This window comes from Bison bison, unplaced genomic scaffold (genome assembly GCF_000754665.1).
Source record: "Bison bison bison isolate TAMUID 2011002044 unplaced genomic scaffold, Bison_UMD1.0 scf7180017864341, whole genome shotgun sequence".
NCBI lineage: Eukaryota > Metazoa > Chordata > Mammalia > Artiodactyla > Bovidae > Bison > Bison bison.
The window spans coordinates 5,265,824-5,289,279 of NW_011494913.1; the positions used below are offsets into that span (position 1 = coordinate 5,265,824).

The window sequence follows — 23,456 nt, forward strand, 5'->3', positions numbered from 1 at the left end:
GGCTCGAGAAGCCCTGCTTCCTGCAACATCGAATCCAGCCAGCACAGCCACTAGCCTGGGTTCCTGTGACCTCACCTTGACTCTATCATCTTTATCCCTGAACTGCTGCTCCCTCCCTCCGTCCTTTCTTAGTTGGCCATCAACCCGGCAGTCATTCTGGATTCTACTTCCAACATCCTGTCCCTCACCAGGTCTGAACAGTTCACCTCCCAGCCATCCTCCATCCTCCTGGCCTCTGCTTGGTTTTAACTTGAGCAGTCCCTGCTGCTCTACTGAAGCAGCGTGCCACCCCCACCCCCCGCCCTGCCACACACACACACACACACACACGCAGGCACACACGCACACACATACACTGGTTTTGGGTCCCTCTTGTTACCCCCTGCTCAACCCAGTCTTTTCATTGCTGCTAAATATGATCATAACTTTCTCCTGTTTAGGACCTTCTGTGGCTCTTCATTGCCTATAAGACTGTCCACAGGCCAAGGCTCTCTGGGATCTCACCAAGCAAATGGCTCAGAGTTAGCCAAGCTGTTTCTGCCCCAGGACACCGGCACAACTGTGCCTGTCTCCTCCAGGGCTCCCCATCAAGGCCAGACACAGGGCACTGGGCTGAAGTTGGATATGCGAATCAGATATGGGCCTTGCATCTAGAGACCTAAGTCTGATGAGAGAAACATAACAACCCCAAAAAGAAGAGAAGGTAAAAAGCCAAGAGGCACTTTTCAAATTATGCATGAAAGGTGCAACCACAGAAGCAAGCTCAGGCTTGAAAGATAAGCCCCAAGACGGGAGAAGGTGGGTCGCCTGGCTGGAATAAGGACGGCAGCGGCAAGCCTAGAGCCGGACTCATGCGGCCCTCCCAGCCAGGGCGCGACACTTCCTAGAGTCCCCACAGGCCACGCAGGCGGCCCTCCAGTGCAGATCAGAAGGCTGTGGTTAGAGAGGCAGGAAGAATGTCAAACTTGCCAAGATGAAGTTGAGCCAGCGCACTAGGGTAAGGACCATGTTACACACTTAGCAAGCCAGGCTAGGCTGCCTGGTGGCAGAGAGCCCTGGGTGGGCCACGAAAGATTCTTTCTGATTGGCCTCATGCAAGAGAGCCGGCTGCATCCAGTCTCCTGGTGGGCCACAGCCTTAATGTGCAAGCACGCAGGCGGCACCTCCCAGGTCCACATTCCCCGATGCCCTCTGTGGGTGTCAGGAGAGCCACTTAAAGTCCCCCCTGCCTTAGCAGTTTAGGATGTGGGAGAAGTAGAGACCTGCAGCAAATTCAGGAGCATTTCTAGCAACAGGACCGAAAGGAGAGGACAGAGGGCAGCAATGGCCTTGTACCTAGGGCCAGGGATGGACGGAGAGGACATGGAGCTGGGCCGCGATGGGTGCAGTACACTCAGCCCCTGGAGAAGCCGTCCCCTTCTGGGTGCCAAGTTTATGGATGGATAAGGACACTGGTAAGATGTGGACTGAATTTACTTATGACTGGAGGCTGCAAGGGCTAGTGAACTTGCAGGAAGAGGTCAACAAGGGGTGTTAGGCTGCGTTCACAGGCTGGAGCCTAGTGCCAAAGAACAGACAGGACCTGCATTTACATCCAGAGGCCCACATCAGGGCTGGCTTCAGGGGCCCGTGACCTGGGCAGGTGCACAGGAGCTCCCTGGGCATCCAGAGGCCCACATCAGGGCTGGCTTCAGGGGCCCGTGACCTGGGCAGGTGCACAGGAGCTCCCTGGGCATCCAGAGGCCAACAGTCAGGGCTGGCTTCAGGGGCCCGTGACCTGGGCAGGTGCACAGGAGCTCCCTGGGCATCCAGAGGCCCACATCAGGGCTGGCTTCAGGGGCCTGTGACCGGGGCAGGTGCACAGGAGCTCCCTGGGCATCCAGAGGCCAACAGTCAGGGCTGGCTTCAGGGGCCTGTGACCTGGGCAGGTGCAAAGGAGCTCCCTGGGCATCCAGAGGCCCACATCAGGGCTGGCTTCAGGGGCCTGTGACCAGGGCGGGTGCACAGGAGCTCCCTGGGAAGGACCCTGCACTAGGCATTCGGTATTCTCTGGTGGCTGTCTTGAGGTTGTCAATCATTTTGTCTTTAAATTTGTATTTTGTCAGTGAGGTCTGATGGGCCACTGGAGTATATTCAAGGGCTTGGAACCTCAGCTCTCCTGTGGTTCTGCTCCTGAGCCTCCTGCCTCCAGGGATGCTTAGCCACCCCCTGCCTCCTGGTGCCCCGGGCCAACAGCACACCTCTGCTTCCCTCCAGTGACTGCTGCCACCCCTTCCCCTAGTCTGGTGGAAAGTTGGGGTCAGGAGCACGTACCCGGCAGAGTCTCAGGGTGGAGCACGGTGGTGACAGTCCCTGGCTTGGTTGACAGCACCAGTGCACAGAGTAGGGCTTCAGGCTGTGGGAAAGAAGATGTCAGGATGGACTTTCTTGTCCAGGATGGGGCATGGCACCATGGTCCAGTGGCTGTTGGGAGGGAGACCCAGCAGCTGATGGGCATGTGCACTGCACCTTGGGGGACCCTGGGTGCCTGTGAGTGGTCTCCTCTTATCCCGCGAGTATCCCCATGCCCAAGGGAGTGTGCTATTTAGACAGGGAATAAAAAACCCCATGCCTGGTCTGTCTGTGGCCCCCACAAAGCACAGCTACACCTGCTCCTGCAGCAGCATTTCACATCTGTTTGTCTGGTCGTGAAGGCCCTCGGTGCCCTCTTCCCTCCGCACTGGAGCAGCTCAGCCTTGCTTGCAGCGGACCCTCCTAGCACAGTGCCGGATCGTCACCTCCTTTATTCCAGACTCATGTCTCCATGAACAAAGCCTCTGGGTGCCCCACTGCCCTCCATTGTGCTTGGGACCAAGTACGTAAATTGTGGGGCCTAGTGCAAAGCAAAACTGCAGGACTCTGTCTTCAAAAAGCAGGAAAAAGCACCGTTAAGGGCATTAGATATGAAATTTCTCCCTTTCTTTCCATGAGCTCCCTTTCAAACTAATTATCCCAGGCCAGCAACAGTGGCATTATCTGGGAGCATGTTAAAAAAAACACATTCTCCAGCCCCATCCCAGATCTCAGAATCTGTAACTTTGGGGATGAGCCTAGTATCCAGGGTTTTTGACGAGCGCTGCAGGGGCTTAGATATACAGGTAAACTTGAGAACCGCTGCTGGAGGGCTGGAATTTGTTTTGAGAGCCACAAACTAGAGAAACGTGAAGTTTGCTTGTATAGGGCAGATAAAAGAGAAGTTGAAAGATAGGGAGAGAGGGAGGGAGAGAGAGAAAGAGGAGAGAGGAAGGAAAGAAGAGAGAGAACAAGAGAGGAGGGAGGGAGGGAAGGGAGAGAGAACCGGCTGGTGGAGAGTGCGTGGCCTCTGCACGTCCACATATCTTAGTTCACGTGATGTTCACAGCTTTCTTGCCAAGTAGGTAGTTTTATTTCTGCTAGCAGAAGATGAAAATGAGACACAGAGAGTGTAAGCTATTGGCCTGAATTCTTGGCATTAGTGAGTGGGGGAGCTCAAATGTGAATCTCAGTATCTGACTCCAAAACCTCGGCTTCCCCCCAACCCCCTTGCTCGCCTCCCCCCACCCTCTTCATTTTTGGAGTACCTGTCGAGGACCTGGGCTCCCCAGGTGGCACAGTGGTAAAGAATCCACCTGCCAAGGAGACACTGGTTCGATCTCTGGGTCGGGAAGATCTCCTGGAGGAGGAAATGGCAACTCACTCCAGTATTCTTGCCTGGGAAAATCCCATGGATAGAGGAGCCTGGAGGGCTACAGTCCTTGGGGTCACAAAGAGTCAGACATGATTCAACAACCAAACGGCGACAGCACTGAGCTATTCTCTGTCAGGCACTACATCCAGCTGCCTCCTCATCCAGGCCTCCACCGAGCAGTACGGCTCTACCAGACACATGTGACCGCTTGAAATACAGCTGGTGTAACTGAGCCAGGGGATTGTCGATATCACTACAAACAGGGCTTGCTTTGTATTTCTATCAAACAGGGCTGCTCTAGAACGTGATTTTGGCCAAAGGGATGAACTGCAACTTCCTCTGCAAGAGCATGTACTTCCAGGGACACCAATGGGGGTTCCCCGTACCTGGTCCGGTGTTTAGTTAAGAAAAGTGAAGTTAAGACAGGAGGGCTAGACCACAAAGCAGGGAAGTGCCGGAAACCACTTTCGTATTTGTTGATTCTCCCACCCTCAGGGGTGGGGAGTGTTCATGAACTGCTCATCTAATTTCATTTCTAGTCATTACCCATCGTCTGGCGCGCCGCAGGCGAACTCAGCGGGGCCACACAGGGTCAGGCTGATATGCTGGCTGGCTGGTACCAGGTGCCGAGATAGGCTGAGCTCGGCATCCCGCTCAGGAGGCGGCTAATGAGATGAGTGATGCTCCAGGGATGTCAGGAGCCCCGTATCAGTCTGCTTCTGCAGACTGATCTCTGTGTGCTGGCTTTACTTCAAGGTCAGGCAGCAGAGACAGCAGGCAGCAGTTATCCTATCTGCTCCAAGCTGCAGGCAAATAAGGACGGGTAGCTATAAGCTCAAGGCTTAAGACAGGCTTCAAAGACCCAGCACAGCCCGAAGAAATTGCTGGAACCCATTCTCCTGGGGCAAGCTTGGTTGTGGAAGGCTACTCTCCTGGGGCAGGTAGACACCTCGGAGGCCTCCTCATCTTACAGTTGGGGAAACCAGACCAAGGACATCTGCTCTGGCTGCCCCCAGCAAGTTAGAGGCTGGGCTGGGTCTGTCATTATTGTTGTTTCGTCGTTAAACAGTGTCTGATTCTTTGCGACCCCATGGACTGTAGACCTCCAGGTTTCTCTGTCCATGGGGTTTCCAAGGAAAAAATACTGGAGTGGGTGGCCATTTCCTTCTCCAGGGGCTCTTCCTGATCCAGGGATTAAACCCACTTCTCCTGCATTGGCAGGTGGATTCTTTACCACTGAGCCACCAGGAAAGCCTGGGCTGGGGCTGGGACCCACCTAAACAGACCTCAAATGCATGTGCATGATCAGGATCCCCTTGCAAAGAACTTGGCACATGAGCTTGGAACTACACAGGAAGAATTAGAGCTTGACTTTAATCAGCTCAGCTTATGAGTTGCTCCCCACCCCCACCTCGCTCACTGGTGAGCATTCTGGCAGGGCAGGGTGGTCTCCTCTGTGGACACTATCCAGGGCAAGGGTTGGGGCAGCGGGTGGCAAGGAGGAGTGGCAGTCTACCTCATCTGCCAGGTCCTTGCAATCCCCCACCTCCTAATCACTACATCAGTGGCTCTTCTAACACACAGTTCTGGTTTTAACCATCCCTCCTGCTTGCTGAAGATGTGCAGTGGCTAAGTCCACACCTCTTTGTCCAGCATCCAAGGCCCTTTATGACCAGGTCCCCACCTGCCTTTCCACTGCGGTCCTCTGCACACCATGTCTCCCGCACAGCCTGCTGCTCCAGCCCTCTGTGCTTCTGTGTATGCTCTCTTCCCTTCTGGACCATTCCAGGGCTGGTCTTCTCATTTCCCCTCCCCTGTCAAGGCTTAGCTTGAGTGAAATCTTCCCCAACTATCCAGGTGAGCCACCCCCGCCCTCTGCTCTGGGCTCTCAGCCCTGTGGATACCCTTGTTGGGGCATGCATCAAACGGTATTGGGATTGATAACTTACAGGTGATGGCTAAGCAGGAACTGTGTTGTTATTATTAATAAAAAGGATACACAGACTGCAGAAAGTAGGGAAGAATGAAAAAAATATCAGTGTCAATGCTGAGCCAGGCCCTGGGCTCTTACTGCATCCTCACCAAACTCAAGGCACTTGGCTTTATTATCTCCAAGTTATAAGTGATGAAATGGAGGCACAGGGACATTGAGTGACTTGTCCAAAACCAGCGGGCCCTGGGTGGCACAGTCGGGCTTCTGACCAGCTCTCTCTGACTTCGGAGAGGACGGTCAGGAGCTGGTCAGAGCTGGGTGCTGTGGAGACACATGTCCTGTTGGGGGAGCGCAGAGAAAAGGCACAAGCAGCGGGATGGCACATGGGCTGAGCCTCTCGACTCTCTGCCTGGAACCTTCCTTTCTGTGTGCAGACGTCTGCCTCTAGGGAGCAGAGGCGTTGCTGGCAAACCTGGGTTCAACCCACCATCTCCCCAACTTCCGCAGGGTGCTGCTGCTCGCTCTCTTCATACCTCAGCCCCCAATGCCTGGGTGGAACTGAAAACCCAGGGCCTCAAAGCCATCCCCACCCAGGCGGATGCCTGCACGATGCCCACCCAGTGTCTGGGGAGAGGGTGGGGGTCCCAAACAGTATGTTAGGGGGAGGGCACCTCCCAGGCCTCTGACCTGGGCAGTGTCCCCCTCCAGAGCTTCCAGCACTTTATCTTGAGAAATGTGCTCTGCGGGGCCCAGAGCAGACAGGCGCTCTGCAATGGGAAGCAGGCCCAGATGTCAGAGCTGTGTGACCCCCTATGTGTCCTCTTCCTGCTCCAGAAGACAGCACTGTCCCGCTCTGAGATTCTGGGCAGCCGTTCACATCTCACCTGGGTTATCCTCAGTTCTGCACACTGGGGTGCTTGCTCTCCAGAAGGAAATGCTGCCTGGAAAGGGACCCAGACTTGGGGCCCTCGGTGTGGATTTGCAGAAAGAGCCACGATCAGTATGACACTTGGCCCCCAGAGAAAGAGCCACAGACTCTGATGCAGAGTCCCTCCTCTCTCTTCCCTGGAAGTACCTGAGTTCAGTTTGGCAGGAGTAGGAGTGGGGTCCTTGTGCCTACCAGGGGTAGGTTCATGGCCTAAACAAAGCCACTCGGACCTCAGACCCTGAGCCATCAACGTCGCCTGGACTGAAGAGAGCAGCGTTCCCAGTGCAGCCCTCCCTGCATGGAGCGCCTACCACTCTCTATTCCTGCCTCTGGGGGTCCTGAGCAGCCCTGCCACTGCCCTTTCCACACCCACCTCTCCAGCCTCCTGGGGGTTGATTCTGCATGGCCCTGTAACTTCTGGCTATTTCCCTTTTGCCTGCATTGGTCAGAACTGGATTCTGCCACCTGCCACTGGGGACTCTGGAAAGACATGCCCAGCAACAGAGGAGCCACGATAGACCAGCAGTCACTCGCCAGCAAGATTTAGGGCTCCCATCTGAATCCCTGTAGTCAGTGGACTGTGATAGCATCATGCTCATACCAGAAGAAGGATGTTAGCAACGAGTTCCACTGCTTTACGGATCACCTAACTCAGGCTACCAACACAAGCATCTTGTGAGTTCAGCAGCTTTTTGTCCAGAGCACCTCAGCAGGCCTCTCCTCCTCACTCTACCCTGAAGATTCGGAGGAAGGCCTGTGTTTGGCCTATGGCCAGATGCCTGGTAGGCCAACAGGATCAAGTCCACAAAGGGCAGGCAGCTCTCAAAAGGCTGAGAGGGCTGGACAAGAGGTCCAGGTGGGAAGGAGACTTAGGGTCCTTGAATCCCAGCCCCTTCCGGGGGCCTGACTCCTTCAGGCCTGACCCAGAACCCAGCCTTGGAGTGCCGGTGGAGATCGGGTTTCTGCGGCTAGAACTGGCTCAAGCTGCAGCCCCAATCTTTAGTGACTGTCGGGGCCTGTCAAGAATCAGAGGTGCTGCCTGGCTGAGAGGGCTGGGGCTGGCTGGAGAAGAGGAGCGGGAGGAACGCGCAGCCGGCACAGAATTGGCACGTCTCTCCACTAGATGGCGCTCACAGCATAACTTTTCCTCATTTTAAATTCTATCTTGATGAAAGGTTGTGATTTTTTTTAATACCGTGGAAGAGCACAGATGACTTAAAATTCATGTGACTGATCTCATGCATTTTCATTCCTGTGTTTCTGTCACGTGTCCAAGAGTTGTCAAGTCTCCCTCCCTCTGGGGTACTGGGTGTGGCCGACACGCACCGCTGCCTGGCTCTCCCAGGCCAGAAAAATGCATCCAGCCGAGGTGATCGAGTCTTTCCTTTTCGGCTCTCCCCAAAGGCTGTGTGGACCCCTCACCGCCTACCACCTGATCCGCTTTCCCCGAGTGGTCTCACACCTGCCCTCACCGTCGTTCTGGGCCTTCAGGAGTGGCTGCAAGTTCAAAGGCAAGAGGACAGAGGCAGGCAGGCAAAGCTTGGAACCTGCATATATCCGGTGCTTCCAGCACTGCTGTGCTTGGGATAAAGGAGTGTGGGGAGCCTTGATTCCCTCCCTGGACCTCTCCGGCCCAGGTAGGGAAGATACCAGACCTGTAAGAGGTGCCTGTGTTGCAGGACTTTGGAAGTCAGACTGTCCAAGTCTTGACCCCACTGCCATCCAGCTGTGTGTTGTTGGGCAAGTGACCAATCCTTTCTAATCCCCAATGTCCTTCCTAATAGACTAGGCATGGAAGTACCCCTTACCTTAGTGGGATGTCTTGAGTATTGTGGCAGCAGAATAATGGCCCCACAAAGGTGTCCACATTCTAATCCCTAGAACCCTAAGGTCAATCATCCCTAAAGTGAATATGTTACCTTACATGGCAAATAGTCTTCTCCTCCACAGAGTCCAAGAAATCTTTGTAAGTGGCTCTGACCAGATAAAGAGCATGCACACCTGTGATCATTCCCATCTGGTCCTTGGGGCGCATGCCCAGGGTCTTTCTGAATTTATGGTGGTGCGTATTGACCTCTACCTTTTGGTTCTGGCCTCACCTCACTCCTCCCCAACTCCCAGGCCCAGGCCCCTGGCCCCTGCCCCAAGCCTTCCTTCCATGTGTCCAGCTCCTTCTCCCCCAGACTTGGGGCCCTGCCCACCTCAGTGCTCTCTTTCATTTCTTCTCTACCTTCTCAGCAGAAGGTACCTTCTCTACTCCTGTTCCGTAGTCAACCAAGCCTCTATTTTCCACTCCATACCCTGGGATCCCTCTGTTGCCACCTTCCAATGCGCACTTTCAGCATCAAGATTCTTGCAGTAGATGAAATAGTCAAATGAAACCATGGGTACTTGAATTTTCAACATGGAGCATGCAGTTGGGAGGGTCTCCCTACACTTAACCAGCAGACTGTCCTGGAGCTCCCAGTATGGACAGAGCAAAGATGAACACACTTTGTCCCAGGCTTGGATTCATTCACTTCCATTCCTAATGTGCCATAGCTTGCTGGGCTGATCTGTGCCTGGGCTGACCTGTCCCGTGGCCAGGTCACTTCGTCAGAGTGGTTGGGTGGCCATGCGACTCTGGGACTGTACGTGTACTGGCTCAGATGCCAGTGAGGCCCTAGCATACTCGGTCCACAGCCATGACTTCCCAGAAGAAAGTCAAAATTCAGATGGCGCATGAGAGGATGTGACGATGAGCTGCCTGTAACTGATGCTCTTGGTGCCCTGCCCAGACCCTCGCAACACTCAGTCGTTCCCATCCGCGCTGGCAGCCTCTTTCCTTAAGCACCTGCAACGTTGCCTGAAGACTTTTTCTGAATGCAGGGAACTTGGCCAAGTGCAGGGCAGGCCGGAAATGCCAGAGTCAGCCCCCCATGGAGCAGCTGTCAGCCAATGGCTGGTGGGAGTTGGTGGGGAAACCCCCAGCCCCCTCACTCCTTGGGTGAAACACTCTGAATCCTTCCGTTGGAGCTGAGCCCGGGTGCTTCCCTAGCTCACTAGCGCGCCCTGCTGGCGCTTCCCTCTTCCTGCTCCTTTCCCGGCGCCTTGTGCTTTCATCTCCGGGAACATCGCTTAGCTTCCTCGTCTGAGGCTCTGCCTCCAGGATAGGTCAAGCTTAGTAAAACGCCACCTCGCTGTAGGAGCTGGCCCTTCTGTAAACAGACTGATTCATTTGCAAGACGCATTTACTTAGTAAGAGTCACATTTTAAAATTGGGAACTTTAAAAACCTGCTTTGTAACTGCAAACATAATAGCAGTTCTTTGAGTTAAATTATTTCCCTACATCTCAGTTCTGTTCTGGGGTTCATGATAGAGCTTATGTCAATGCTCTAAACCTGTGCTCATGGTTTTCCTCGGACTTATTTTCATGTGACTCAGATATTGTGTGTGGACCTTCACTCTAAGGTATCCTCATTGATTGCTTTCCTCTCTTGTTTGATTGTGAATTTTAAAATCCACATTTTCCTCTCCTCAAACGCTAACTACCTAGATAATTGATTGAGCTTTTGAAATTCTCCCCAAATTTACAACATCATCTAGATTTGACCCGAATTTCTGAATTGTGCTCAGAGACGGAGCTCACTTCTGTGCAGAGAGGAGTGTTGTAAAGATGGCCCTTCCCAGGCCAGAGCTGCGGAGACACCCCCCGGGGCCACCAGGGCCAGCGCCAGCACAGAGATGAAGGCGCTCAGGCCTACCTGGGCTGATCTCGAAGAGGTGCTTTCCCGGGTCCTCAGGGCCAGGAAGCAGTTCGGTCACCTGGGTCCCTTGCAGAGAAATAAAGCCCTAAACAGAGAAAACACGAGCGTGAGAGCATGAGATGGCTGCGAAAGGGCCTCTGTGGTCAGGGTCCTTGGGGGAGGGTGAAGCTGAGGGTCAGAGTCCCAGTGCCCCAGGCCCTGCTGGGCAGGTTGGCAGGGGCACAGGCCTCCTCTCCATGGCAGGGATGGGGTACAGAGGAGGCCCTGCATGGGGCCCCCACTCGAGTGGAATGGCACTACCTTCTAACGCTCTCGGAGGCACTTGACTCACAGGAGATGCCCAGGGTTATCACTCTTCTGGTTAAGACACGGTAAGCCCATCAGTAGCAGGGAAGAAGGCTCCATATTATGGGGGGCACCCCCTGTCCCAGCGTGCCCATTTTAGGTTTCAGAGGCAGGGGTTTTAGGTGGGAGAGAGTCCAGGAGAGGAAGGCTTCTTGTATGTAACTGTCCAGGAGGTGACATGGGGGAAGAGATCTGTATGAGCCCAGCTGTGCCCCCTCCTGGCTGGCTGAGACTTCATTTCTTTACCCGTTTACATGGCGCCAGCCAGCATGCAGAGGGCATCAGCACAAATCGTGCCTCAAGCCCGGTATATCCCAGTGTGTATACTACAGGGGGTGGGGCCCTGCGGGGCCCACCCTCTTCTCTAATGCTGAAATCTGGTAGCCAGGCTGAAAGACGCAGAGGAAGAGCATGGGATACAGAGACCTGCAGGTTGGGTTTGAGCCCCTGTGCTGCACCTCCAGGCTGGGTGACCTCAGGCGACTAACCTCTCTGAACCTCAGTCTGCATGTCTGCACAATAGGATAGTAACTCCCACTTCTCAGGGTCACTGAGATGCCAGATTCCTGTTGAAGAAATCCTGTTCTAAACACCAAGGTGCCGTTATAACCACCTGACTCACTGTCCCCACACACGGGGCTCAGCAGGGCCTCCTTCATCCCCTTTCTCGATGTTAGCAACTGATGTCCACTGAGGCCCTTCATTCATGCTCAGGTTTGTTCAACTCAGACTACATACAGCTCTAACTACACGTTATTGGTTCTCTCCATGGGAAATGCATTTTAAACTCCATACCTATAATCCACCTACCAGGGTTCAAATCCTGGCTCAGCTACTTCCTGGCTGTGTGACCTCAGGCAAATTGTTTAACCTCTCTGCGCAACCTCCAGATCTCCTTACCTAAGAAGAGTAATAGTCCTTTGTCAGGCTGTCTGTGAGCACTAAGTGAATTAGTACTTGGGACGCCCTCAGAGGAGGACCTGGCATAGTGAAAGCTGTGTATTTGCTAAGTAAACCCCAGCTCTTACTCTGTGTCAGGGTTCCACGCCGAGTGAAGAACATCACCCCTCCCTGAACTTGCCCAGGTGACTGGCACAGTCACCTGCTTTACCCACATGGTCGCCTCCAGTCCCCACTCCCACGTGTGGTCACAGAGTGCTCTTCTTTCCACCCCTATCTTTTCCAGGCAATTTCTGGCTTTAAAGGTGACTGGAGGCTCCACCGGAGGGCTTCCCAGATGGCTCAGTGGTATAGAATCTGCCTGCCAATGCAGGAGATGCAGGTTCAATCCCTGGGTTGGGAAGATCCCTTGGAAGAGGAAATGGCAACCCACTCCAGTATTCTTGCCTGGAGAATTCCATGGACAGAGGAGCCTGACGCGCTGCAGTCCATGGGGTTGCAAAGAGTCGGACGTGACTGAGCACGCACTCATGGAGGCGCCACGTGGCTGCTGAAGTCTTGTGCTGCATGAACACGTAGAGATGCCTTTTCTCATTTAAGCAATGTAAAGGCAGAACGGCATTTTTACCCACGGATGCTTGCTTTAGAGAAATTACAGCAATAAACCAGAGAACCAGATGGTAATCGTTGTAACTGAATTAACAGTTTCTTTCCAGGGAACCTAGAGCTAGTGGGAATAAATCAGGACCGCAACCCCAGGAAGGGGACACACGTTCACTGCATGGTGTGCGTGAGATCCATCACTGGCTAATGGGAAGGGTCTCTTGTGTGAGCTGTTTCAGTAACTGTCTCGGTATACTTTTTGAGCACTTTGCTTTTTTTCTTCTGTGCTTCAGTATCTGCCGTCCATAAAATGGGAGTAACAGTATTGACACTGACATTATTTTCTACTCCAGCTGAATGGAAAAGCAGCAATAACTCCTGTTCACAGAATTTGTACTATGTTCCTGGCTTTTGTCTAAACTGCGGGGTTTAATCTTTCCAGAGCTGCCACAGTGGTGAGCGCTATTCTCATTTTCTTGGACAAGCAGATGGAGGTTGGAGAGGTGAAGTAGTCATCTCCATGCACCACTGCTGGCAAGGGTGAGCTGGCATGTGCCCCCGGGGGTGTCTGATGCCGGAGTACTCTCCCTCCACATTTGTGACAACAGCTGCCGCTGACTTTGTGCGCAGGAAGCTTGCCTGGAGAGCCAGCAGGCTCTGGGACTCACCAACCAGTGCTCAATCAGAATCCCAGTGTGGCTTCCGTCACTGTGAAGGGGCCTCCGAACCGGCTTTTCTGTTTCCGGCATGATATCTGTGATGCCAGATACACAGGAGTCAGTATGAAGCCTCCAGCATTCTTGGGCTGGGTCTCAACCTTGAGCAGGCATCAGAGTCAGCCCAGGGCTTGTTAAAACAGGGTGCTAGGTCTGGTGGTGTTGTGGTAAATGTTCAACAACAGGCTCTCCGATACAAACCAGGCCATCTGATTTGCAGTGTCTGCCGACTTCTGTGACTTAGTCCCCGTGGCCCATTTCATGTCACCATTGAATGTGACTGCGAGAAGAAGCTTACTGCAGGGCTCCTGCCACACAAACAGGACACTGATCAGCAGGCTCTGTCCTGTTGCTGCTCGGTCGCTAAGTCGTGTCGGACTCTTTGCGAACCCACGAACTGAAGCACACCGGGCTTCCCTGTCCTTCACTGTCTCCCTGAGTTTGCTCAAAGTCGTGTCCACTGAGCCGATGATGCCACCCAGCCATCTGACCCTCTGTCGTCCCCTTGTCCTTTTGCCCTTAGTCTTCCCAGCATCAGGGTCTTTTCCAGTGAGTTGGCTTTTTACATCAGGTGGCCAAAGCATGGAGTTTCAGCTTCAGCATTAGTCCTGCCAATGAATATTCAGGGTTGATTTCCTGGTTTGAAGTCCTTGCTGTCCTAGGGACTTTCAAGTGTCTTCTCCAGCATCACAGTTTGAAAGCATCAATTCTTTTGTGCTCAGCCTTCCTTATGGTCCAATTCTCACATCCATACATGACCACTGGAAAAACCAAAGCTTTGACTATATGGACCTTTGTCAGCAAAAGGATGTCCCTGAGCACAAAGAGTAGTAAATGAAGTCAAACAATTGGGGGTGATACATTTTGAGGACTGATTACTTTTGTTTTACTTATTTTTTAAATTTATTTTACTGAAGTATAGTTGATTTACAATGTCATGTTAGTTTTGTATGTACAGCAAAGTGATTCAGTTTTATATATATGTATATATATACACTTTTTCATACTGTTTTCCATTACGGCTTATTGAGGATATTGAATATAATTCCCTGTGCTACACAGTAGGACCTTGTTTATCCACTGATTATCTTTGTTTTTAATGTAATTTATTTAATTGTAGGTCTGTATGGTTTAAATTCTAATAATGGAAATATTTAACGACTGGCTGGCAAGCAATAGCACTGATAGACCATCCTTGGGGTTTCTGATTATAAAGGTTTGGAGAAGGAAGGAGAATCTGAGGAACTCCCTCAGAATTCCTGGCAGCCTGGTGGTTAGTACTTGGCACTTTCACATACATTCAATTCCTTGGGAGAACTAAGATCTCTGGAGCCTCGAGGCTTGACCAAAAAAAAAAAAAAAAAGGAGAATCTGCATTTCCAACCAGCTTTCTGATGCTGCTGGCTCCCAGGAATACACTTTGAGAACTAGTGTTTAGGGGCAAAACTTAAAGCATCCAAAGGAAGTTGCCTTTTCCATAAACAGTCTGCACGTGAGTTTCCTCATGTGTAAACTGTGGATAATAATAGTAGCCACCTCCGGAGGCTATTGTGAGGGTTAAAGTGGATCAATACTTTCACGCTGGCCTTGGAGCCAGGTTTTGGTGGAGCTGCTGTGCTTCCGACACCTGCAGTTCCCCAGGACAAGGGGGGCCTGCAGCGCCTCAAACCGCGCTCTGGACTAGAGGGGTCCGGGATCTCCCCGAGGAGCCCAGAGTGAGCATTAGCACTTTGCAGCAGGAACAACATCTTTGAAGGCAGTGAAAAAACCTGTCACTTTATATTCTAAATCCAGAGAAAGTACTCCTCAAAAATAAAGGCTAAGTAAAGATCTTTTAAGATATACAAAACAAATATGAAATAATGCATCATTAGCAGACTCATACTACAAGAATTGTTAAAGACAGTTAGACAGAAGGAAAATGATATTAATTGGAAAAAAGGACCAAAGGAATGAAGATTAATGGAGAAATAGAAAATAGAAATACTACTGTCTGAACCACCGGGGAAGCCTCAATTATAGTAAAAACGTCATTATCTATTTATCAAGAATCTAGAGAATGAGCAGATAAAAAAAAATTAGTAAGGATATAAATGACCTGAAAAAACAGTTTTGACCAATTTGACCTGATTGCTGCTTCCTCAACAGTAGAATATGTTTTCAAATGTCCATAAAACTTTTACTAAGATGACCATGACATGACTCAATAAATGGAAAAAGGAATGAAAATATAACATATGTTCTCTGACCACAATGGAATTAAGTTAGAAATCAATGACAGAAAAATTTCTGGAGAATCCTCAAATATTTGGAAACCAATTAATATACTTCTGAATAACTCATACATCAAAGAAAATAAGTCAAAAAGAAATATTAGAAAGTACTTTGAATTGGATAGAAATGAAAACACAACATATAAAAATTTGTTACATGACTCACTGACTTACAAAGCAAACTTTTGGTTGCCAGGGAGCAGAATGTGGGAGAACGGACGGTTAGGGGGTTCAACATGTGCGCTCTGCTATATTTAAAATAGGTAACCAGCAAGGTCCTACTATAGAGTATAAGGAACTCTGCTGAATGATATGTGGCAGCCTGGATGGGAGGGGAGTTTGGGAGAGGATAGATACATGTATGTGCTTGGCTGAGTCCCTCTGCTGTCCACTTGAAACCATCACAGTACTGTTAATCTGCTATACTCCAATATAAAATAAAAAATTAAAAAAATTTGTTACATGCCTCTAAAGGAGTAGTTAGGGGGTAAATTACAGCACTAAATGCTGATATCAGAAAAGATGAAAGTCCTCAATGACCTCAGCGTCCACCAAAGAAACTACACAAAGAAGAGTGAATTAAACCCAACGTAAAGAATGAAAAAATAAAGATCAGAGTAGCTAGAAATAAAATGAACAGTAAAAAGTAATAAAGTCAATGAAACTAAAAGCGAGTTCTTTGAGATGATCAATAAAATTGATAAGTCTCTAGCCAGACTAAACAAGAAACATACAGAAGATAAATTGCCAATACCAGGAAAGGAGAGAGGTGACCTCAGTACAGATTCTTCAGTTATTAAAAGGATATAAGGTATAATAAGATAATGTTAAGAATAACATTATGTTAATAAATTTGGCAGTTCACATGAAGTAGATAAAAGAACACACCAACTACTGAGGTTCTCTCAAGAAATGTTGCTGCTGCTACTGCTAAGTCGCTTCGGTCGTGTCCGACTCTGTGCGACCCCCATAGACGGCAGCCCACCAGGCCCTGCCGTCCCTGGGATTCTCTAGGCAAGAACACTGGAGTGGGTTGCCATTTCCTCCTCCAATGCATGAAAGTGAACAGTGAAAGTGAAGTCGCTCAGTTGTGTCCGACTCTTAGCGACCCCATGGACTGCAGCCCACCAGGCTCCTCCATCCATGGGATTTTCCAGGCAAGAGTACTGGAGTGGGGCGCCATTGCCTTCTCCACAAGAAATAGTTAAGTAGCCTCATATCTGGTAAGGAAATGGAATTTGTAGCCAAAAACCTTCCCACCAGGAAAATTCCAAACTCAGATGGGATTTTCCACCAGGAAAACTCCAAATTCTACCAAATATTTTAGGAAGAAATAACATCAATACTACACAAGCCCTTTTGAAAAGTGAAAAAAAAAACTCATGATTTCCAGTGTATTTTATGAGGCCAATATTACTTGCATATAAAAGCAGTCAAGGACATTATAAGAAAGGGCCGCTACAGACCAGTATTGCTCAGGAAACTCTCCCAGCCTCAGTTTCCCTCTCTGTTCAATGGGCTTCTTGGGGAACCAAATGGGACAGAGTGAGCAGAGAGCCTGGAATGGAGCCAGACCATAGCAGCCACCCAGGAGGGCAGTGTGGTGGAGGTACCACTAGTGAGAGCTTACAACCAGGGCTCAGACTGGGCCTTCAATGCCTGAGCAACAAGCCGAGCCTCAGTTTCCTCCTCTAGTGTGATGTGTTTTGAAGCCTCCACAGCACCAGGTTGGATGCCTGGCGAGAATAAGTGCTGTTGTTATAATTTGTGAACTATTATACAGTCAAGGAATAGAATCTGCTTTTAATCATTTTACAGGAGTAGGAATACATATACACATTTAAAAATAATTATCAGTTCAGTTCAGTTCAGTCGCTCAGTAGTGTCTGACTCTTTGCAACCCCATGAACCACAGCACGCCAGGCCTCCCTGTCCATCACCAACTGCTGGAGTCCACCCAAACCCATGTCCACTAAGTCAGTGATGCCATCCATCCATCTCATCCTCTGCCATCCCCTTCTCCTCCTGCCCTCAATCTTTCCCAGCATCAGGGTCTTTCCAAAATAATTATAGGGGTTTATAATTATTGTGATGGTGCCACTTAATGTGGGACTCAAGCAGGTCCAAGACTGAGGCTTGGTCTTCTTACCTGTGCAAATAAGGACATTAGCCTCTATCCTTTGTGCCTCACTGGGCTGCCCGAACTCGTGCTTTGTAAAGTGCTAAAGGCTGAATGAACACAAGTACTTGTCACAATTATTATTTTAAACCTCTGTTGGTCTCTATATCTGTTCATTTGGTTTGGCCCTAGGAACAACCCCCTCCCCGCATAACACCATCCCTTGTGCCATAGAATAGGGTACAGTGCAGATTCGGCAGGCCCAGGATGGTGAAGGACAGGGTTCCTCTTTCATACTTTGGGGTGACAATCCAGGGGGGACCCCCTGCAGGGCCAGGGGTGTCTGTACTTCTCCCACCAGTCTGGGTTTTGAGCTTCACAGTTGTTCTCTGATCTTCACACTCTAACCCAGTTCTCTCTCTAAATTGATCAAAGCTGGTTCTCTGGGAAGTCTTCATTCTTCATCTTGAGAGAGGGAGACTGTCTAAAGAACCAACTTCTGAAATGCTTCCTAGCAAGTGTGGCATGACACGATTTTCTACCAGCAGAACCTTGGAAAATTGCAGACACATTTTTAAAAGTAACCACTCGGGGTTCTTTAACCCCTGTAATTCAGAGTGTGGCCTCAGATCAATCTTAGAAAGCTGTATCTTCTGAAACCCAACCAAGAACTGAATTGCTCCAAATTCTAAATAATACAGATCAGAATGAATTTCAGTGCCAAGCAAGGAACCATTCTCTTCTCCTTATCACACAAGCCTATAATCATGGTTCATTACTGTCCAAAATGTAGATATTTAAAAAGGCAAACTAAAAGTTGGAGATGAATTGCTTCTTGGTTGGGGTACTTTCTCTCCCTAAGAGTTGAGATGAGTCACTCGTCTGGTCTCATTCTTGGCTCAGGACTTCATCCTGAAGCTTCTTCCAACAAATTCCAGAGTGACACCACCTCCCATGCAATCCAAATGCAGTTGGTGTGCTCCATGCGCCCCCTGCCCTGCTTCACTACCGCCAGAGGCCACACCTCGTCTCCTGAGAGAATCTGTCAGCCTGAGAGGTGTGCCCTTGGGGCAGAGTGTGGGAGGGACAGCGCTGTGCTTTGCAGAAAGCAGGGGCTTGGGGTCTCAGAACCAGCTTCCTGCATCTCCCTAGATGATCACAGGCCCTGAAGCCCTCACCGGGAGGGCTGCCCACCCCAGGACCCGAGCCCACAAAAGTCTAGCTAGGATCAAGGGTGAGCCTGGGGCCCAGGGCCTGGGGTCTGGGCAAAGCCCTCAGCAACCCTCCAGCCTCAGAGCCAACAACCTCTCCCAACCCAGGGCGGGTGGGTCCTCCTTCGATGGTCTTGGATTTCCCTGTGGTTAGTTCTGCATCACTCCAGGACCCTGATCTAAGTTCTGCCCCAAATAATGAAACCCTGACTGTCCCTGAGGGACACCTGGGGACAGTTCTTCAATAGTCCCATCTCACTCCAGAGGCTGTGGGATTGAGGCTGTGCCCATCGTCCCAGCACTGTGACACCTCGGGCCCCACCCAGTCGGGAGGTCCCAGCACAGTCACCCCCCAGGCCCTTGTCATTAATGCTGTGATCGTGTTCACGAGAACAAGGTGCGATCCTATGTTGCAAGGCGTCTGTGTGAAGCCAGCGCTCACTAGGTTTAGTATCCTGGCCCCTCTGCATCACTGTGGCAGGCCCAATGCTGGGGTGCCGAGTAGCTTTCTAGAGACGCAGGGGAAGGAATGCTTGTGATGAGGGCCAGCATGCTTACACGGGTGCTTCCTAAACCCTCTGGTGGTGACAGGGCTCTGGCCAATCGGGACTGGGCGGGAGTGACATCATCCACTTCCAGGCCTGGCCCTTTACAAACTGCATGGGACTTCCAGCCTCCTCTCTTCCCTCCGTCCCTGCCTCAACCTCGGAGGCCACAGAGATGGATGAGGCTGCCGTCTGGTCCACAGCAGACTTGCCGCAGCAAGAGGTAAACTATTATTGCATTTAGGTGCTGGGATTTCAGGGTTGAGCTCTGTTTAACCGATTAGATATACCGAGCAAATACAATGGGGTAATTTTGCCCCAAACCGCTCACTTGGCCCAATAAACTTTTAATATCATAGTACTATTGAAACACTGTATTTCTCTGCAAAGCCACTTAACTAACAACAGTTATCCTCTTGCTCCTCTGATTGAATGTTGGGAAGGAAGAGCAATGAGAGGGCAGATCCATCTACTTATGACACAGCCTTGGGGGCATGGGAGGATGGCATCTGCCTAGCTCTGTGGTCAAAATGCTGAGCAGGACACGGCAGAAGGTCTGGGTTCTGGCCTCCAACTACAACAGCTGGAGAACCCCCTTCCTCCCTGACCCTTCGGACTGCAGCGTGGGAAACCCAGTAAGGATACAGGTCACTATCCAAAAAGGCCGATGGCTCCCGCTGTCCCTGGCTGAGTGCCCCGCCTGTAAAGGATCCCCGTTGAGCAGTGGAGGTCCTGGGAGCGTGAAAATGCCCCCGTTTCTCTTGGCTCAATGGACCAAATGGGAGGTCTCTTTGCCTCCTTAAAATACGTTGTGTGCGAGGTGAAGTTTAGGGAGAACTACCCCTGTTTTCTCTGGTGTCCCTGTGATGGCTGCAATGGTCACTGCAATCAAGAGTGGATGCATTTAGAAGAGAAGCAGCCATCAGAGGGCACGAGCTCTGAGTCTTCTAGCAGGGAATGAGACTTCACTGGTCAGCCACTTCTTTCCAATATATTCTCTGACCCAAGACTCAGGCAGATGTTGGTTTCAACTTCTGCTGCACCTACGTGCTAACTCTGCCCTTGGCCTTCAGAGCCCACGGGGCAGGGTTGGAGAAGCCTCTGCCTCAGAACCGGGAGCCCTTGATAAGCAGTGGTGCCTGGCCCCTGCCCACATGGTGAGGAGACCGGGGGACGTGGCCGCCCCACAGCCAGGGTCTGCAGCACTGAACACAGAGATGCTCTTCCATGCACTGCCCCTGCAACGTTTCTGGGGCAACACAGCTTCCAGCCTTCTCTGCCCATGATGAATAGTCTGCCTTAAGGCTCCCCCTGCCATTCAGGTTGGCCTGGGAGCTCACTCCCTGGGAAGCTTGTTCTGCTCAGAATACCTACTATCGGGACATGCCAGGTCTGGGTGCTTGCCTTGGATGGGAGGGACCACCTCTTGACTGGAAGTGGTTTGATTCTAACTTATTGCTCTCCAGGCCCTGCAACTGTTGTTATGCTCTGGGGTCTACGGTCATCTGGGAGAGGGGCTGCTATGCTGTTTAGTTGAGAGCAGGTTAGCCTGAGAAACATGGTATAGATTCCTTTGCACTGATCCCTGCCAGGCTGTCTTGCTGAGAAGACTGCTGCCGAGAGCACATGCTGCTTTCTGCCGAGGAAGGCACACTCCCATCCGAATCCTCTGTGAAAGATCATTCAGGAGACCTGCCCACTGTCCTCAGTAGACAAGGCAAGGCAGCAAAGTCAACAGCAACACCCCTAATCAGCTCCATTTTGCTGATAAATTGTAATTCAGTCTTCAACTAATGTATGAAGGAGCTAGAATGTCCCAAATACAATAAGTAAGTTATGCTCATCTAAACAATGAATAAGACATGGTTTCCATGCGGCCTCAATGGTATTTGATTCAGTTTTTTGCCTCGTAATTGACAAAATGAGTCATTTACCAGTCTTCCAGCTATTACTGTAAATTAACTGGGTTCAGTTGAAAGCCAAAGGATTGATCTATTTTAAGCGGAAGGCATTTAAATACTGTAAGCGAATATCCGTGCTGACTTAAATTAGCAGACCCTGAGAGAAGCTTATTATATTTCCACCAACAGGCAGACACACTGGAGGAAAAATAGAAATCAGTTTTAGAAGGTGAAGATCCATTCTGTAGGCAGTGACAGTCTGAGTGCAAAATAATTCAGAGGCAACCAGGACACTTGGCAGCTGTGATTTACATACTCCTGAGCAAGTCATCAGGCTTCTTAATAACCGGGTTTTCCTTCCCCACAGCAGTGGCAAGGTCTCACCGTATAATGATGAGTTGTAGGTAGTCCTAAGGCACTGTCATTGCCACTCCAGGGGTCGCTTTCAGAACCTCTGCCGTATGGTACGAGATAAGCTTGAACACATATTTGGGGGTGGTCATGTTTTTCCTTGACATGTCAGATGCGGAAAAAAATTACTTTAATGAAATAGCTTAAAAACTGTTCAAAAACGACTTGGCTGCTGTAGTCAATTCTAAATTTACTGAATACATTTATGTTTGATTTTTAAATAACTATTCGGCAAGAATTTTCATTTGATCTGTTAGTGGAGTGGAGTTACATTTCTCAAATAGCTACAAAAAATATAAAGTATCCCTTAAAGAGAAGCCATGCCTTCTGATATTGGAACCTAAATAAATGATTTTTTTTTTAAGAAAAAATAAGACTCCAGTGAGTAATTCTTCACAAAAGCAGCATTTGAAATTATCCCCAAGGGCATTTGAAATCAGAAGACATTTAGTGTTTAAGTTTTCTTCTGCAGCACTAATGGCAATGTTAATACCAGTATGCAATTAGCTCATGGTTATTTCTATCGCCCTGCGGAGGACATCTGCTCAACAGCTACTGAGCTCTCCTGAGGTGGCGAGTGGGCCTTGTCCTTCCCTCACACACATGCAGGTTCCTTCCAAGCACAGCTGGATCGTTTGGAATGTGCTGTGGCGAGATCTGTGGGGCAGTTAGGGAGGTAATTCAGCATCAGGGACTGGAACAAAGTATCCTTCATATTTGGGGGGCGCATGGTAGCCTCTGTGCAATTCTCTTTGTCCTGACTATGGCTTTTGGAGGTCCACAGAATAAATGTAGTCTTGTTTGCATAAGGACGCAGGGTCTGATCTAGTACCTTTCCCAAGACTTCTCTTCTCTAAATGATTTATTAAGTTTGTCTCTCATACCGGTAGGAGTTCAGTTTCCTGGGTATCCTGGCTGCTGGTGATTGGAATGGGCTAGAATGTCCAAGGATGTCTCACTTGGGGCCATGAGGTCTGTCTCCTCATAACTGTGTGGTCCACTCAAGCATCCTCACAGTATGGCAGGGCTTCCCCGAGCAAAAGCAGAAGCTGCTTGGTATCTCAAGGACTGAACCCAGAACTTGCATGGCCTCACTTCTGCCTCAGTCTATTGGTCAAGTAATCACTAGGGCAGCTCAGGTGCAGAGGAGAGGAAGGAGACTTTGTTTCTCGTTGGGCTCATACACATGTAAGTGTTAGCTTTTATTTAGATTTAAACACATGAAGTAAGGCAGGGCCAAGATCAGGGCCATGCTGCATGCCACTGGATTTCTCTTGCTTGACTGAGCTGGGTGATTGCTAACCCTCCACTGGGTAAGTTCCACCCAGGTGAGGAGCTCACAACTAGGGCATGATCTTACTTTCATAGCAGCCCTATAAGGTAGGTGTGGGTATGCTCACCTCACAAAGAGAAAACTGAGGCTTAGAGAGGGCAATAACTTCTCTGGTTACTAGCTAGTAAGCCACAATCTAGAAATCTGTCGTTCTCTGTCATGCGGGATTCAATAACTCGCTAAGTCCAGACACCTGGGTGTCCACGATGGTCTTGATGCCCACTGGTCTGGACTCAGTTGGAAAAGGTAATACAGGGGCTCTCAGGGAGCCCCACGGATTCGGGTGGTCCGTGCTTCCAGGGCCTGTCACCTGTTTTCACATTTCATTTTAGAAGCCTCCTTGAAGGGCTTCTATCTTAGATACCATTCCAAGGACTATAGGAATCTTGCCTCCAAGTGTTTAGGCAGCACTGACATCACTACAGCTGCCAGCTGCCATTTGTCCGGCCCTCAGGGCAGCCGCAGAATATCACACCGAATGTGGGAGCAAGAAGGCTACAATGATCTGCACAAACCTACAACTCGTAGGTGGTACAAATGGGATTTGAACCCAGGTTCTCTGATTCCAAATACTGTTTTCTTTCCATGGTATGAAAGCCTCCATTCCACCCTTCCAAGCATCACTTTCTCCACCTGTACAATGGAAATGGATTGTATCTGCCCTTGTAGGGTTGCTGTGAGGCTCAAGGAAATTATTAACGTTATTTAATTTATAGTAAAAAAGTATGAAATTATTTTAAAAAGTATTTATTGAGCATCTACTAGGAGTCAGGCACTGTTCTAGA

General features: G+C 50.2%; 1 protein-coding gene across 7 annotated transcripts in view; it reads right to left on the reverse strand.

Annotated features, from left to right (window-relative positions):
* ARHGAP22 (Rho GTPase activating protein 22) overlaps nt 1-23,456 on the reverse strand; it is a 182,082-nt gene that overhangs the window by 97,459 nt on the left and 61,167 nt on the right. For all 7 annotated transcript variants that reach the window (XM_010854412.1, XM_010854411.1, XM_010854417.1 and 4 more), the window contains one exon: nt 10,312-10,399. In XM_010854412.1, coding sequence (XP_010852714.1) covers nt 10,312-10,399 — 88 coding nt within the window. The remainder of the gene's footprint in view (nt 1-10,311; nt 10,400-23,456) is intronic.